We start from the raw sequence: 13,259 nt of genomic DNA, 5'->3' as shown, positions 1-13,259 counted from the left end.
GAATGAAACAGTTAATTCAGAGACCATGGTCCAGAACTTAAAGAAGGGTAACTTTGAAGGTATGAGGCATGAATTGGCTAAGATAGATTGGCTAATGATACTTAAGGGGTTGACTGTGGATGGGCAATGGCAGACATTTAGAGACCGCATGGATGAATTACAACAATTGTACATTCCTGTCTGGCGTAAAAATAAAAAAGGGAAGGTGGCTCAACCGTGGCTATCTAGGGAAATCAGGGATAGTATTAAAGCCAAGGAAATGGCATACAAATTGGCCAGAAATAGCAGCGAACCTGGGGACTGGGAGAAATTTAGAACTCAGCAGAGGAGGACAAAGGGTTTGATTAGGGCAGGGAAAATGGAGTACGAGAAGAAGCTTGCAGGGAACATTAAGGCGGATTGCAAAAGTTTCTATAGGTATGTAAAGAGAAAAAGGTTAGTAAAGACAAACGTAGGTCCCCTGCAGTCAGAATCAGGGGAAGTCATAACGGGGAACAAAGAAATGGCAGACCAATTGAACAAGTACTTTGGTTCAGTATTCACTAAGGAGGACACAAACAACCTTCCGGATATAAAAGTGGTCAGAGGGTCTATTAAGGAGGAGGAACTGAGGGAAATCTTTATTAGTCGGGAAATTGTGTTGGGGAAATTGATGGGATTGAAGGCCGATAAATCCCCAGGGCCTGATGGACTGCATCCCAGAGTACTTAAGGAGGTGGCCTTGGAAATAGCGGATGCATTGACAGTCATTTTCCAACATTCTATTGACTCTGGATCAGTTCCTATCGAGTGGAGGGTAGCCAATGTAACCCCATTTTTTAAAAAAGGAGGGAGAGAGAAAGCAGGGAATTATAGACCGGTCAGCCTGACCTCAGCAGTGGGTAAAATGATGGAATCAATTATTAATGTCATAGCAGCGCATTTGGAAAATGGTGACATGATAGGTCCAAGTCAGCATGGATTTGTGAAAGGGAGATCATGCTTGACAAATCTTCTGGAATTTTTTGAGGATGTTTCCAATAAAGTGGACAAAGGAGTACCAGTTGATGTGGTATATTTGGACTTTCAGAAGGCTTTCGACAAGGTCCCACACAGGAGATTAATGTGCAAAGTTAAAGCACATGGGATTGGGGGTAGTGTGCTGACGTGGATTGAGAACTGGTTGTCAGACAGGAAGCAAAGAGTAGGAGTAAATGGGTACTTTTCGGAATGGCAGGCAGTGACTAGTGGGGTACCGCAGGGTTCTGTGCTGGGGCCCCAGCTGTTTACATTGTACATTAATGATTTAGACGAGGGGATTAAATGTAGTATCTCCAAATTTGCGGATGACACTAAGTTGGGTGGCAGTGTGAGCTGCGAGGAGGATGCTATGAGGCTACAGAGTGACTTGGATAGGTTAGGTGAGTGGGCAAATGCGTGGCAGATGAAGTATAATGTGGATAAATGTGAGGTTATCCACTTTGGTGATAAAAACAGAGAGACAGACTATTATCTGAATGGTGACAGATTAGGAAAAGGGAAGGTGCAACGAGACCTGGGTGTCATGGTACATCAGTCATTGAAGGTTGGCATGCAGGTACAGCAGGCGGTTAAGAAAGCAAATGGCATGTTAACCTTCATAGCGAGGGGATTTGAGTTCAGGGGCAGGGAGGTGTTGCTACAGTTGTACAGGGCCTTGGTGAGGCCACACCTGGAGTATTGTGTACAGTTTTGGTCTCCTAACTTGAGGAAGGACATTCTTGCTATTGAGGGAGTGCAGCGAAGATTCACCAGACTGATTCCCGGGATGGTGGGACTGACCTATCAAGAAAGACTGGATCAACTGGGCTTGTATTCACTGGAGTTCAGAAGAGTGAGAGGGGACCTCATAGAAACGTTTAAAATTCTGACGGGTTTGGACAGGTTGGATGCAGGAAGAATGTTCCCAATGTTGGGGAAGTCCAGAACCAGGGGTCACAGTCTAAGGATAAGGGGTAAGCCATTTAGGACCGAGATAAGGAGAAACTTCTTCACCCAGAGAGTGGTGAACCTGTGGAATTCTCTACCACAGGAAGTAGTTGAGGCCAATTCACTAAATATATTCAAAAGGGAGTTAGATGAAGTCCTTACTACTCGGGGGATCAAGGGGTATGGCGTGAAAGCAGGAAGTGGGTACTGAAGTTTCATGTTCAGCCATGAACTCATTGAATGGCGGTGCAGGCTAGAAGGGCTGAATGGCCTGCTCCTGCACCTATTTTCTATGTTTCTATGTTTCTATGACTCGATGGGCCAAATGGCCTCCTTCTGTGCTGTACTATTCTATGATTCTATGAACAAGTTACACATTTAACATAATAAAACGTCCCAAGCCGTTTCACAGGAGTATAATTAGATCAAACGTGAATCTGTGCAAAGAAGAAGATATTAGGAGAGGTGACTCAAAGCTTGGTCAAAGAGATGAGTTTTAAGGAGGATCTTAAGGAACAAGAGAGAGGTGGAGAAGTGGAGAAGTTTAGGAAGGTCATTTCAGAGCTTAGGGCCTCGATGGAAGAAGGCGCAACAAGAGTGGGGCAAAGGGAGTGGGGGCCAGAGGCCAAAGTAAGAGGCCAGAGTTGGAGGAATGCAGCATTCTTGGAGGGTTGTAAGGCTGAGGCCATGAAGGGATGAAAATTTAAAATTGTAGACATTGGGGATCAGCAAGCACAGGGATGATAGGTGAGCAGGATTCTGAGGGTTAGAACATAAGAATTAGGAGCAGGAGTATGCCATACGGCCCCTCAAGCCTCTTCCGCCATTCAATACAATCATGGTTGATCTTACATAGAAACATAGAAATAGGTGCAGTAGGCCATTCGGCCCTTCGAGCCTGCACCACCATTCAATATGATCATGGCTGATCATATCTCAACTCCAGCTTCCCACCCGATTTCCATATCTCTTGATTTCTCTAGAGTTGAAAAATCTATCTATCTCAGCCTTGAACCCTTTTCGGGTACAGTTGAGGTATATTCCCACACGGGGAAAAGTAGGGCAACCAAAGTCAGAGCTCCCTGGATGACGAAAGAGATAGAGAATAAGATGAAGCAGATATCAGGTTGAGAAAACAAGTGAGATGCAGGCTGAATATAGAAAGTTCAGAAGGGAAGTGAAAAAGGAAATAAGAGGGGCAAAGAGAGAGTATGAGAATAGATTGGCAGCTAAGATAAAAGGGAATCCAAACACCCATAAGCATATAAACAATAAATGGGTAGTAAGAGGAGGGGTGGGGCCAATTAGGGAATCTACATATGGAGGCACAGGGCATGGCTGAGGTACTAAATGAGTACTTTGCATCCGTCTTTACCAAGGAAGAAGATGCTACCAACGTCATAGTTAAAGAGAAGGTAGTTGAGATACTGTATGGGAGAAAAATTGATAGAAAGTACAAGAAAGACTGGCTATACTTAAAGTAGATAGGTCACCAGGACCAGATGGAATGCATCCTAGGATGTTGAGGGAAATAAAAATAGAAATTGCGGAAGCATTGGCCATAATCTTCCAATCCTCCTTAGATACAGGGGTGGTGCCAGCGGTCTGGAGAAATGCAAATGTTACACCCTTGTTCAAAAAAGGGTGTAAGGATAAACTACAGGCCAGTCAGTTTAACCTCGGTAGTGGCGAAGCTTTTAGAAACGATATTCAGGGACTAAGTTAACAGTCACTTGGATCTGTCTTCACTAAGGAAGTCACAAATAACCTTCTGGAGATACTAGGGGTTCGAGGGTCTAGCGAAAAGGAGGAACTGAAGGAAATCCTTATTAGTCAGGAAATTGTATTAGGGAAATTGATGGAATTGAAGATCGATAAATCCCCAGGGCCTGATAAATACTCTGGGATGCAGCCTAAGGAAGTGGACCTAGAAATAGTAGATGCATTGGTGATCATTTTCCAATATTCTATTGACTCTGGATCAGTTCCTATGGACTGGAAGGTAGCTAATGTAACACCACTTTTTAAAAAAGGAGGGAAGAGAGAAAACAGGAAATTATAGACCGGTCAGCCTGACATCGGTGGTGGGGAAAATATTAGAATCAATTATTAAAGATGAAATAGCAGCGCATTTGGAAAGCAGTGACAGGATCGGTCCTAGTCAGCATGGATTTATGAAAGGGAAATCATGCTTGACAAATCTCCTAGAATTTTTTGAGGATGTAACTAGTAGAGTGGACAAGTGGATGTGGTGTATTTGGACTTTCAAAAGGCTTTTGACAAGGTCCCACACAAGAGATTAGTGTGTAAAATGAAAGCACATGGTATTGGGGGTAATGTACTGACATGGATAGAGAACTGGTTGGCAGAGAGGAAGCAAAGAGTGGGAATAAACGGGTCCTTTTCAGAATGGCAGGCAGTGACCAGTGGGATGCCGCAGGGTTCAGTGCTGGGACTCCAGCTATTTACAATATACATCAATGATTTAGATGAAGGAATTGAGTGTAATATCTCCAAGTTTACAGATGACACTAAGCTGGGTGGCGGTGTGAGCTGTGAGGATGCTAAGAGGCTGCAGGGTGACTTGGACAGGTTAGGTGAGTGGGCAAATGTATGACAGATGCAGTATAATGTGGATAAATGTGAGGTTATCCACTTTGGTGCAAAAACAGGAAGACAGAATATTATCTGAATGGTGACAGATTAGGAAAAAGGGATGTGCAACGAGACCTGGTTGTCATGGTACATCAGTCATTGAAGTTTGGCATGCAGGTACAGCAGGCAGTGAAGAAGGCAAATGGCATGTTGGCCTTCATAGCTAGAAGATTTGAGTATAGGAGCAGGGAGGTCTTACTGCAGTTGTACAGAGCCTTGGTGAGGCCACGTTTTTCCTGCCTCTAACATCTCCAATCCTCTCAGAATTTTATGTTTCTATGAGATCCCCTCTCATTCTTCTAAACTCCAGTTTATGTTCAGTTTTGGTCTTCTAATCTGATGAAGGACGTTCTTGCTATTGAGGGAGTATAGCGAAGGTTCACCAGATTGATTCCCGGGATGGCAGGACTGACATATGAGGAGAGACTGGAACAACTGGGCTTGTATCTACTGGAGTTTAGAAGAATGAGAGGGAATCTCATAGAAACATATACAATTCTGACAGGATTGGACAGGTTAGAGGCAGGAAAAATGTTCCCGTTGCAGGGGAATTCCAGAACCAGGGGTCACAGTCTAAGAATAAGGGGTAATAGAGAATTCAAACAGGCTCATTTAGACAGACTGTGAAAATTCACAGACCCCCAAGTCAAGGCTGCTACATGCAGTTCGGCATGTTGCATTAACTCATCAATCAACTTGACATTTTCGGACCTTGGGTAGCGAGCCAATAAAACGTTAAAAGACTTTCAATTGAGCCAATAAGGTCAAAGAAGGCGAGTTCTTTTCTGTAAATTGATCCAGGTATAAAATACAACCATTTTGACCATGTGTCTCAGTAAGAACAAAGACCTGGCTTGAAGCCAAGAAGTTTGTTGCTCTCTGCCAAGATTAAAAAGTTAAAACTACCATCGGAGTTTGTATTTCATTGGAAATTAAGAGATCTAACAAGGGGTAAGCCATTTAGGACCGAGATGAGGAGAAACCTCTTCACTCAGCGAGTGGTTAACCTGTGGAATTCTCTACCGCAGAAAGTTGTTGAGGTCAGTCATTAGATATATTTAAAAGGGAGTTAGATATGGCCCTTACGGCCAAAGAGATCAAGGGGAATGGAAAGAAAACAGGAAAGGGGTACTGAGGTTGAATGATCAGCCATGATCTTATTGAATGGTGGTGCAGGCTCGAAGGGCCGAATGGCCTACTCCTGCACCTAATTTCTATGTTTCTATGTTAATTAAGGAAATCCAGCACAGATATTTTAAAGGTAAATCGTGTTTTACCAACTTGATCGAGTTTTTTGAAGCGGTAACAGAGAGGGTTGATGAGGGTGGGTTTTAAGGAGCATCTTAAAGGAGGAAAGAGAAGTGGAGAAGCGGAGAGATTTAGTGAAGGAATTCCAGAGCTTAGGACCGAAGCAACTGAAGGTACGACCACCAATGGTGGAGCAATTAGAATTGGGGATATTCAAAAGGCTAGAATAAAAAGAGCACAAAAGTCTAGGAGATTATTGGGCTGGAGGAGATTACAGAGATAGGGAAGGGCGAGGCCATGGAGGGATTTGAAAACAATGATCAGAATTTTGAAATCGAAGCATTGCTTAACTGGGAGCCAATGTAGGTCAGCGAGTACAGGGGAGATTGGTGAGCAGGACGGTGCGAGTTAGGACACAGGTGGCAGAGCTTTGGATGACCTCAAGTTTATGGAGAGTAGAACTAGGGAGGCCAGTCAGGAGTGCGTTGGAACAGTAAATCTAGAGGTGATAAAGGTATGGATGAGGGTTTTGGCAGCAGATAAGCTGAGGCAAGGGCGGAGACAGGCGATGTTACGAAGGTGGAAATGGCCGGTCTTAGTGATAGAACAGATGAGGTAGGTAGCTCAATTCGTGATCAAATATAACATCATGGTCGCGAACAGACTTGGTCAGTCTTAGACAACTGTCAGAGAGAGAGATTGAATCAATGGAAAGAGGATGGAGTTTGTGACGTGAACCAAAAACAATGGCTTCAGTCTTCCCGATATTTAATTGAAGGAAATTTCTACTGGATGTTGGAAAAGCAGACTGACAGTATAGAGACGGTAGAGGGTTCGAGAGAGATGGAGGAGAGGTAGAGCTGGGTATCATCAGCATACATGTGAAAACTCATGTCGTGCTGCTGGATGATGTCACCGAGGGTCATTATGTAGATGAGAAATAGGAGAGGGGCCACATCCTTGGTGGCGGTACAGGGTTGAGAAGAGAAGCCATTGCTAGTAACTTTATTGTTACGACTGGAAAGATAGGAATGAAATGGTTATTTTTGCCATCCTGAATGATCTTAGAATAGTGGGCGGTTTTAGTGATGGGAGCGGGACCTGGTCATGCTTATATGATCTAGTCATATCTGGTGATGGATGATTCGACCAGTTGACCAGCAAAGACATTCAAGTCTGCGTCCCTTAAACTTAAGGGAGCAGAGATGAGGGGTATACCAGAGGATCGACTAGGGTGAGAGAGTGTAATAATTTTAATGGGGTCAGAGGTGGTGGAGAGGGTGAGATTTAGCAAGTCAGAAGCTGCTGAAATGTCATGAAGAATTGTAGGCTGTTCCTGATTATAATCGCTCACCCGTTAGTGGCCGTGCCTTCTGTTGCCTAGGCCCCAAGCTCTGGAACTCCCTGCCTAAACCTCTCTGCTTTTCTACCTCTCTTTCCTCCTTCAAGACGCTCCTTAAAACCTCTCTCTTTGACCAAGCTTTTGGTCACCTGTGCTAATTTCTACTTATGCGGCTCGGTGTCACATTTTTGGGACGTTTTACTACGTTAAAGGCGTCATATAAATACAAGTCGTTGTTGTTGTTGTAATAGAAACATAGAAACATAGAAACATAGAAAATAGGTGCAGGAGTAGGCCATTCGGCCCTTCGAGCCTGCACCACCATTCAATAAGATCATGGCTGATCATTCACCTCAGTACCCCGTTCCTGCTTTCTCTCCATACCCCTTGACCCTTTTAGCCATAAGGGCCATATCCAACTCCCTCTTGAATATATCTAATGAACTGGCATCAACAACTCTCCGCCGAAGAGAATTCCACAGGTTAACAACTCTCTGAGTGAAGAAGTTTCTCCTCACCTCGGTCCTAAATGGCTTACCCCTTATCCTTAGACTGTGACTCCTGGTTCTGGACTTCCCCAACATCGGGAACATTCTTCCTGCATCTAACCTGTCCAGTCCCTTCAGAATTTTATATGAGATCCCCTCTCATTCTTTTAAACTCCAGTGAATACAGGCCCAGTCTATCCAGACTGTGACTGTAATATCAAGACTGTGAATGTAATTGAATAGAAATGTGTTGGCTATAGAATTCAACACAATGGTTCCCATATCACATGAATGTAGAGAATATTGTTGGCAATATTAGGCAATGAATAGGCCATCCCTGATTAAAGTCGCCATGCCTTCTGTTGCCTAGGCCCCAAGCTCTGGAATTCCCTCCCTAAACCTCTCTGCCTCTCTTTCCTCCTTCAAGACACTCCTTAAAACCTACTTCTTTGACCAAGCTTTTGCACCTGTGCTAATTTCTACTTATGCAGCTCGGTGTCAAATTTTAGTGCATAATACTCCTGTGAAGTGCCTTGGGATGTTTTACTACGTTAAAGGTGTTATATAAATACAAGTCGTTGTTGTTGTAATATCAAGGCTGTGAATGTAATTGAATAGAAATGTGTTGGCTATAGAATTCAACACAATGGTTCCCACATCATATGAATGTAGAGAATATTGTTGGAAATATTAGGCAATGAATAGGCCAGCCCCGATTAAAGTCGCTCACCCATTGGTGGCCTTCTGTTGCCTAGGCCCCAAGCTACGTTAAAGGTGCTATATAAATGCAAGTTGTTGCTGTAGATGGTTAGGAATTAGAAAATGCAGTGATAAGGAACTTGTGGAAGAGTTTTTTCCAGGGGTGGACACAAAAAAAAATGGGGTTGGTAGGTGGACTATGGGCAGAGAGTGATATAAGGAAATGGTAGGAGATTGCCTTATCGGTGGAGATAGCGAGGCTACACGAGATAGAAACATAGAAACATAGAAACATAGAAAATAGGTGCAGGAGTAGGCCATTCGGCCCTTCTAGCCTGCACCGCCATTCAATGAGTTCATGGCTGAACATTCAACTTCAGTACCCCATTCCTGCTTTCTCGCCATACCCCTTGATCCCCCTAGCAGTAAGGACCTCATCTAACTCCTTTTTGAATATATTTAGTGAATTGGCCTCAACAACCTTCTGTGGTAGAGAATTCCACAGGTTCACCACTCTCTGGGTGAAGAAGTTCCTCCGCATCTCGGTCCTAAATGGCTTACCCCTTATCCTTAGAAAGCGAGATGATAACATTGAAGGGAGGCTGTGTACATGGGTAGGGAAGTTTACATGAAGGGAGGGATTAAGGAAGGAAAGGAGGGCAGTGAATTCAGAGGAGAGGGAGCAAGAAGATTTGAGGTGGAGGTTGAAATCACCGAGGTGAGGTCACTCAGTGTAGAGGCAGAGGGAGGAAAGCAGAGAAGATAGCTCAGTGGATGGATGAAGGTTTCGGCAGCAGATGGGCTAAGTCAGGGTCGGAGGTGGGCAATGATAAGGTCCCATACAAGAGATTGGTGTGCAAAATCAAAGCACATTGGGGGTAATATACTGACGTGGATAGAGAACTGGTTGGCAGAGAGAAAGCAAAGAGTGGGAATAAACGGGTCCTTTTCAGAATGGCAGGCAGTGACTAGTGGAGTGCCGCAGGGCTCAGTGCTGGGACCCCAGCTCTTTACAATATAGATCAACGATTTGGATGAAGGAATTGAGTGTAATATCTCTAAGTTTGCAGATGACACTAAACTGGGTGGCGGTGTGAGCTGTGAGGGGGACGCTAAGAGACTGTAGGGTGACTTAGACAGGTTAGGTGAGTGGGCAAAAGCATGGCAGATGCAGTATAATGTGGATAAATGTGAGGTTATCCAATTTGGGAGCAAAAACGCAAAGACAGAATATTATCTGAATGGTGGCAGATTAGGAAAAGGGGAGGTGCAACGAGACCTGGGTGCCATTGTTCCTCAGTCATTGGAAGTTGGCATACAGGTACAGCAGGCGGTAAAGAAGGCAAATGGTATGTTGGCCTTCATAGCTAGGGGATTTGAGTATAGGAGCAGGAAGGTCTTACTGCAGTTGTACAGGGCCTTGGTGAGGCCTCATCTGGAATATTGTGTTCAGTTTTGGTCTCCTAATCTGAGGAAGCACGTTCTTGCTATTGAGGGAGTGCAGCGAAGGTTCACCAGACTGATTCCAGGGATGGCGGGACTGACAAATGAGGAGAGACTGGATCAACTGGGCATTTGTACATTGGAGTTTAGAAGGATGAGAGGGGATCTCATAGAAACATATAAGATTCTGACGGGACAGGACAGGTTAGATGCAGGTAGATTGTTCCCGATGTTGGGGAAGTCCAGAACCAGGGTACACAGTCTTAGGATAAGGGGTAGGCCATTTAGGACTGAGATGAGGAGAAACTTCTTCACTCAGAGAGTTGTTAACCTGTGGAATTCCCTACCACAGAAAGTTGTTGATGTCAGTTCATTGGATATATTCAAGAGGGAGTTAGATATGGCCTTTACAGCTAAGGGGATCAAGGGTATGGACAGAAAGCAGGAAAGGGGTACTGAGGGAATGATTAGCCATGATCTTATCGAATGGTGGTGCAGGCTTGAAGGGCTGAATGGCCTACTCCTGCACCTATTTTCTATGTTTCTATGTTTCTATAATGAGGTGGAAGTAGACGGTTTTGGTGATGGAGAGATGATAGTATGGCAAACTCAGCTCACAGTCAAGTAGCACGGCGAGGTTGCGGACAGTCTGTTTCAGCCTGAGTCAGTGCTCAGAAAGGGGGATGGAATCGACGGCAAGTGAATGCAGTAGATGAAATAATCTTACAATGATTCATCATTAGAATGTTTATCTTTGTAGCTGTGCAAATGCACAGTTTGTCTTTCTGCCAGTCATTCATGAAGCTCTCCTACCTTTACAAGAGGTTGTCCCAATTTAAGGCAGTCCCATAACACTTGTGCCCATTGTTTGCTGTCTCTATCCATTCCACTCACATCATCTCCATCAGCTAAAATAAAGAACCCAACATTTTTCAATGCGATATTCTTGAGGGAGCAGCTACCAGTCTTAGGTTAGAGTGCTTGTAGTATGACGAGAAGTTAGCAGATCCAAGTTATACTGCCAACTGTCACATGGACATAAAAAAGACCTTTTGATGAGTGCTTGTACGCATCTGTACACCCTGGACAGCTACCTTTTGTTACTGGAACAGGAGTGGGAGCACGGCCTTCCCCTTACATTAAAAACATTGAAAGCTCAGTTTACAAAGTATCCAAGAAGTTCAAAAGACTACATAGACACTTTTAAAATGTGACTTTGCACCAGGCTAGAGCTATAATGCACCTGAAGTGTGCTCAAACCATTATGAGATGGTTCTTGAATAGAGGTCACATTGCTTGGTTTTAATGTGCTTAGATTGTGACCTCACTCCCAAGTAATACTTTTGATTTGATAAACACTTAAAACCACTTTGCGTCAACAACACCCATAAACTAAATGGTCCGGAATTTGCGGTCCAGATGATGGCGAACTGGCAGCGTTCAGTGTCATTCCACCTTTGAAACCAACCGCAACTTCACAATTTAGGGCAACCGCAGGCACATGTGCAAATCCTGAAGTTGCGGTCTGTCATTGACAGCTCCGGCACAGGCTCCACCACCACCACCGCCCCTCCCCCTACCCTCCACACAGAGCCGGCAATCACTCAAATCAGGGAAACTGACGAAGACTTCGGCTCTTCCACAGTAATTACGCTGGTAAATTCCCCACGAAAAGTTAGTCTCAAAGGGATTCGGTGTAACTGGGGTTTTAACAGTGTATTGTCTGCTAAGCAAAGGCTAAGGGCCTGGAAAACCAATTTAAATTTTGTGCAGTGAAATTTATCCATTTTAATAAAAAATTTAATTTTTTAAGAAACTTTAAAAAATATTTATTTTTTAAAAATTTTGTTCATCTTTATTTCAGGTTTGCCTTTTTGCCCGTGTGAGAGCCCCAATCTTTGTTTAGCTCTCTCTAACATTTCTAAAATGTGAGAATTTTAAGAGCTTGCTCACTTCCTTGTTTGCTGTGTGAGAATTCTGCATTTTGATTGGTTGCTTCGTCAGCTTGCTGACGTCATAGCAGTTCGTACTAGGGGATCCCCACCACAGTCTGTTGATTTGAATTAAACGTCGGAAAACCCGAAGTTTTCGACACAGAGATCGCAATATCTTTGTGCAAAGCTTACTTCGCGGCCAGGTAAAGACGTAACCGTTCAGCAATGTTATTACTGTAATATTGGGGTTTATTTCAGTGACATGAAAAACTGGCTGGCCTGGCCCTTCCAGCAATCGAGGGCTAAATTGGTGCCGGAATAGGATTTTGTACTGAAAATAGAATCCATTCCACAACGAAGTGCAAATTTAAATTTAAGCTTTAAATGGAGAATTATCATGCTATGTCTCAAAATGTTTAATGGTGGGGCAAGTTTGTCACAGTACAACACCTCACAAGTTGACTGAATCTCTACACAGCACAGCTGGCGAACATTGTAATTTTGCATAAAAAGTGCCAGAGACAGGAAAAATGTTGGTATGTATGATAAATGACTTGCTGCAGTAAATCAGTTGCCCTTCTCATTCTGTTACTCAGTATGCTATTGTGACAAAAAAGGATACACTACTCTTTTCCCCCTTCTGGAATTAAAAATAAATGCTTCTGGAATTTTAAAAAATGCTAGACATTTATTCTAATATATCCCTCGCCCCCCCCCCCCCCCCGAACTTTAAACAAAAATAACCCTAAATTGTTGAAACTCAATTAATTTGAATAGTCAAAATATGAAAAAATGTGTTCGTTCACAACGACCTATATTTATACCGGGAGGGGAGATTTTGCTTCATTCAAGCTGTAATGATGGAATCACTTCCCCTCTGCAATGCGCTCTGTCACCTCCCGTAATACACCGGTGTGTAAAAATGCAGGAACCAAATTAATCTTCAAATTCGATCTGTGCGAATCGTGCGCAGGTATTCGGAAAGAAATCTAATCCGGAATAAGAACACACAAGCCATTCACTCGATCCCGTTACCTGGTTATTGCTGGAATGGCACCACAGGACACTGCTTCCAAGATCTTTTCCCACGGACCAGGCATAGCATGATCCCCGCCGCCCGGGGTAAAGGCAGCATCTGCGTCCCTTTGTTTGCATCAATAATACTGTCATCTGACCCGTCAGCGAGCAGAGGTGAGCTATCCCTGATTTCAGCTTTTCCCATTCAGCGCCACGCCCCATTCCTCCAGCCCAACGCAGGAAGATGGACCCTTTAAGGGGGAGGGGGAAAGATTTTCCCATTCCAGGGGGAAAAAAAACTCGGTCAAAAATGCCTTATTTTTTTTTAGACAATTCAGGCCTCCCCCACTACAGTAAATGTAAGCAAACGGAAAAATCAATAAAACAGTTATGTGCTGGATCAACACAAATGAACAAACATGTACAAGTCCATTTATATGTCAAAGAGAATCCCATTAAGTCGTGACAATGTAGATCATTTATATG

General features: G+C 43.8%; 1 protein-coding gene across 1 annotated transcript in view; it reads right to left on the bottom strand.

Moving 5' to 3' along the window:
- The window catches only part of LOC139276903 (uncharacterized protein SCO4629-like), a 50,758-nt gene extending 37,902 nt beyond the window's left edge, over window positions 1-12,856 (bottom strand). The window contains exons 1-3 of the mRNA XM_070894898.1: window positions 12,792-12,856; window positions 11,949-12,058; window positions 10,636-10,730 (exon numbers count right to left, since the gene is read on the bottom strand). Coding sequence (XP_070750999.1) covers window positions 10,636-10,730; window positions 11,949-12,058; window positions 12,792-12,856 — 270 coding nt within the window. The remainder of the gene's footprint in view (window positions 1-10,635; window positions 10,731-11,948; window positions 12,059-12,791) is intronic.
- Between the last annotated feature and the right edge of the window lie 403 nt (window positions 12,857-13,259).

This window comes from Pristiophorus japonicus, chromosome 12 (assembly GCF_044704955.1).
Source record: "Pristiophorus japonicus isolate sPriJap1 chromosome 12, sPriJap1.hap1, whole genome shotgun sequence".
Lineage (NCBI taxonomy): Eukaryota > Metazoa > Chordata > Chondrichthyes > Pristiophoridae > Pristiophorus > Pristiophorus japonicus.
The sequence above is the reverse complement of the archived record's forward strand: the minus strand, read 5'-3'. Positions and strand labels throughout refer to the sequence as shown.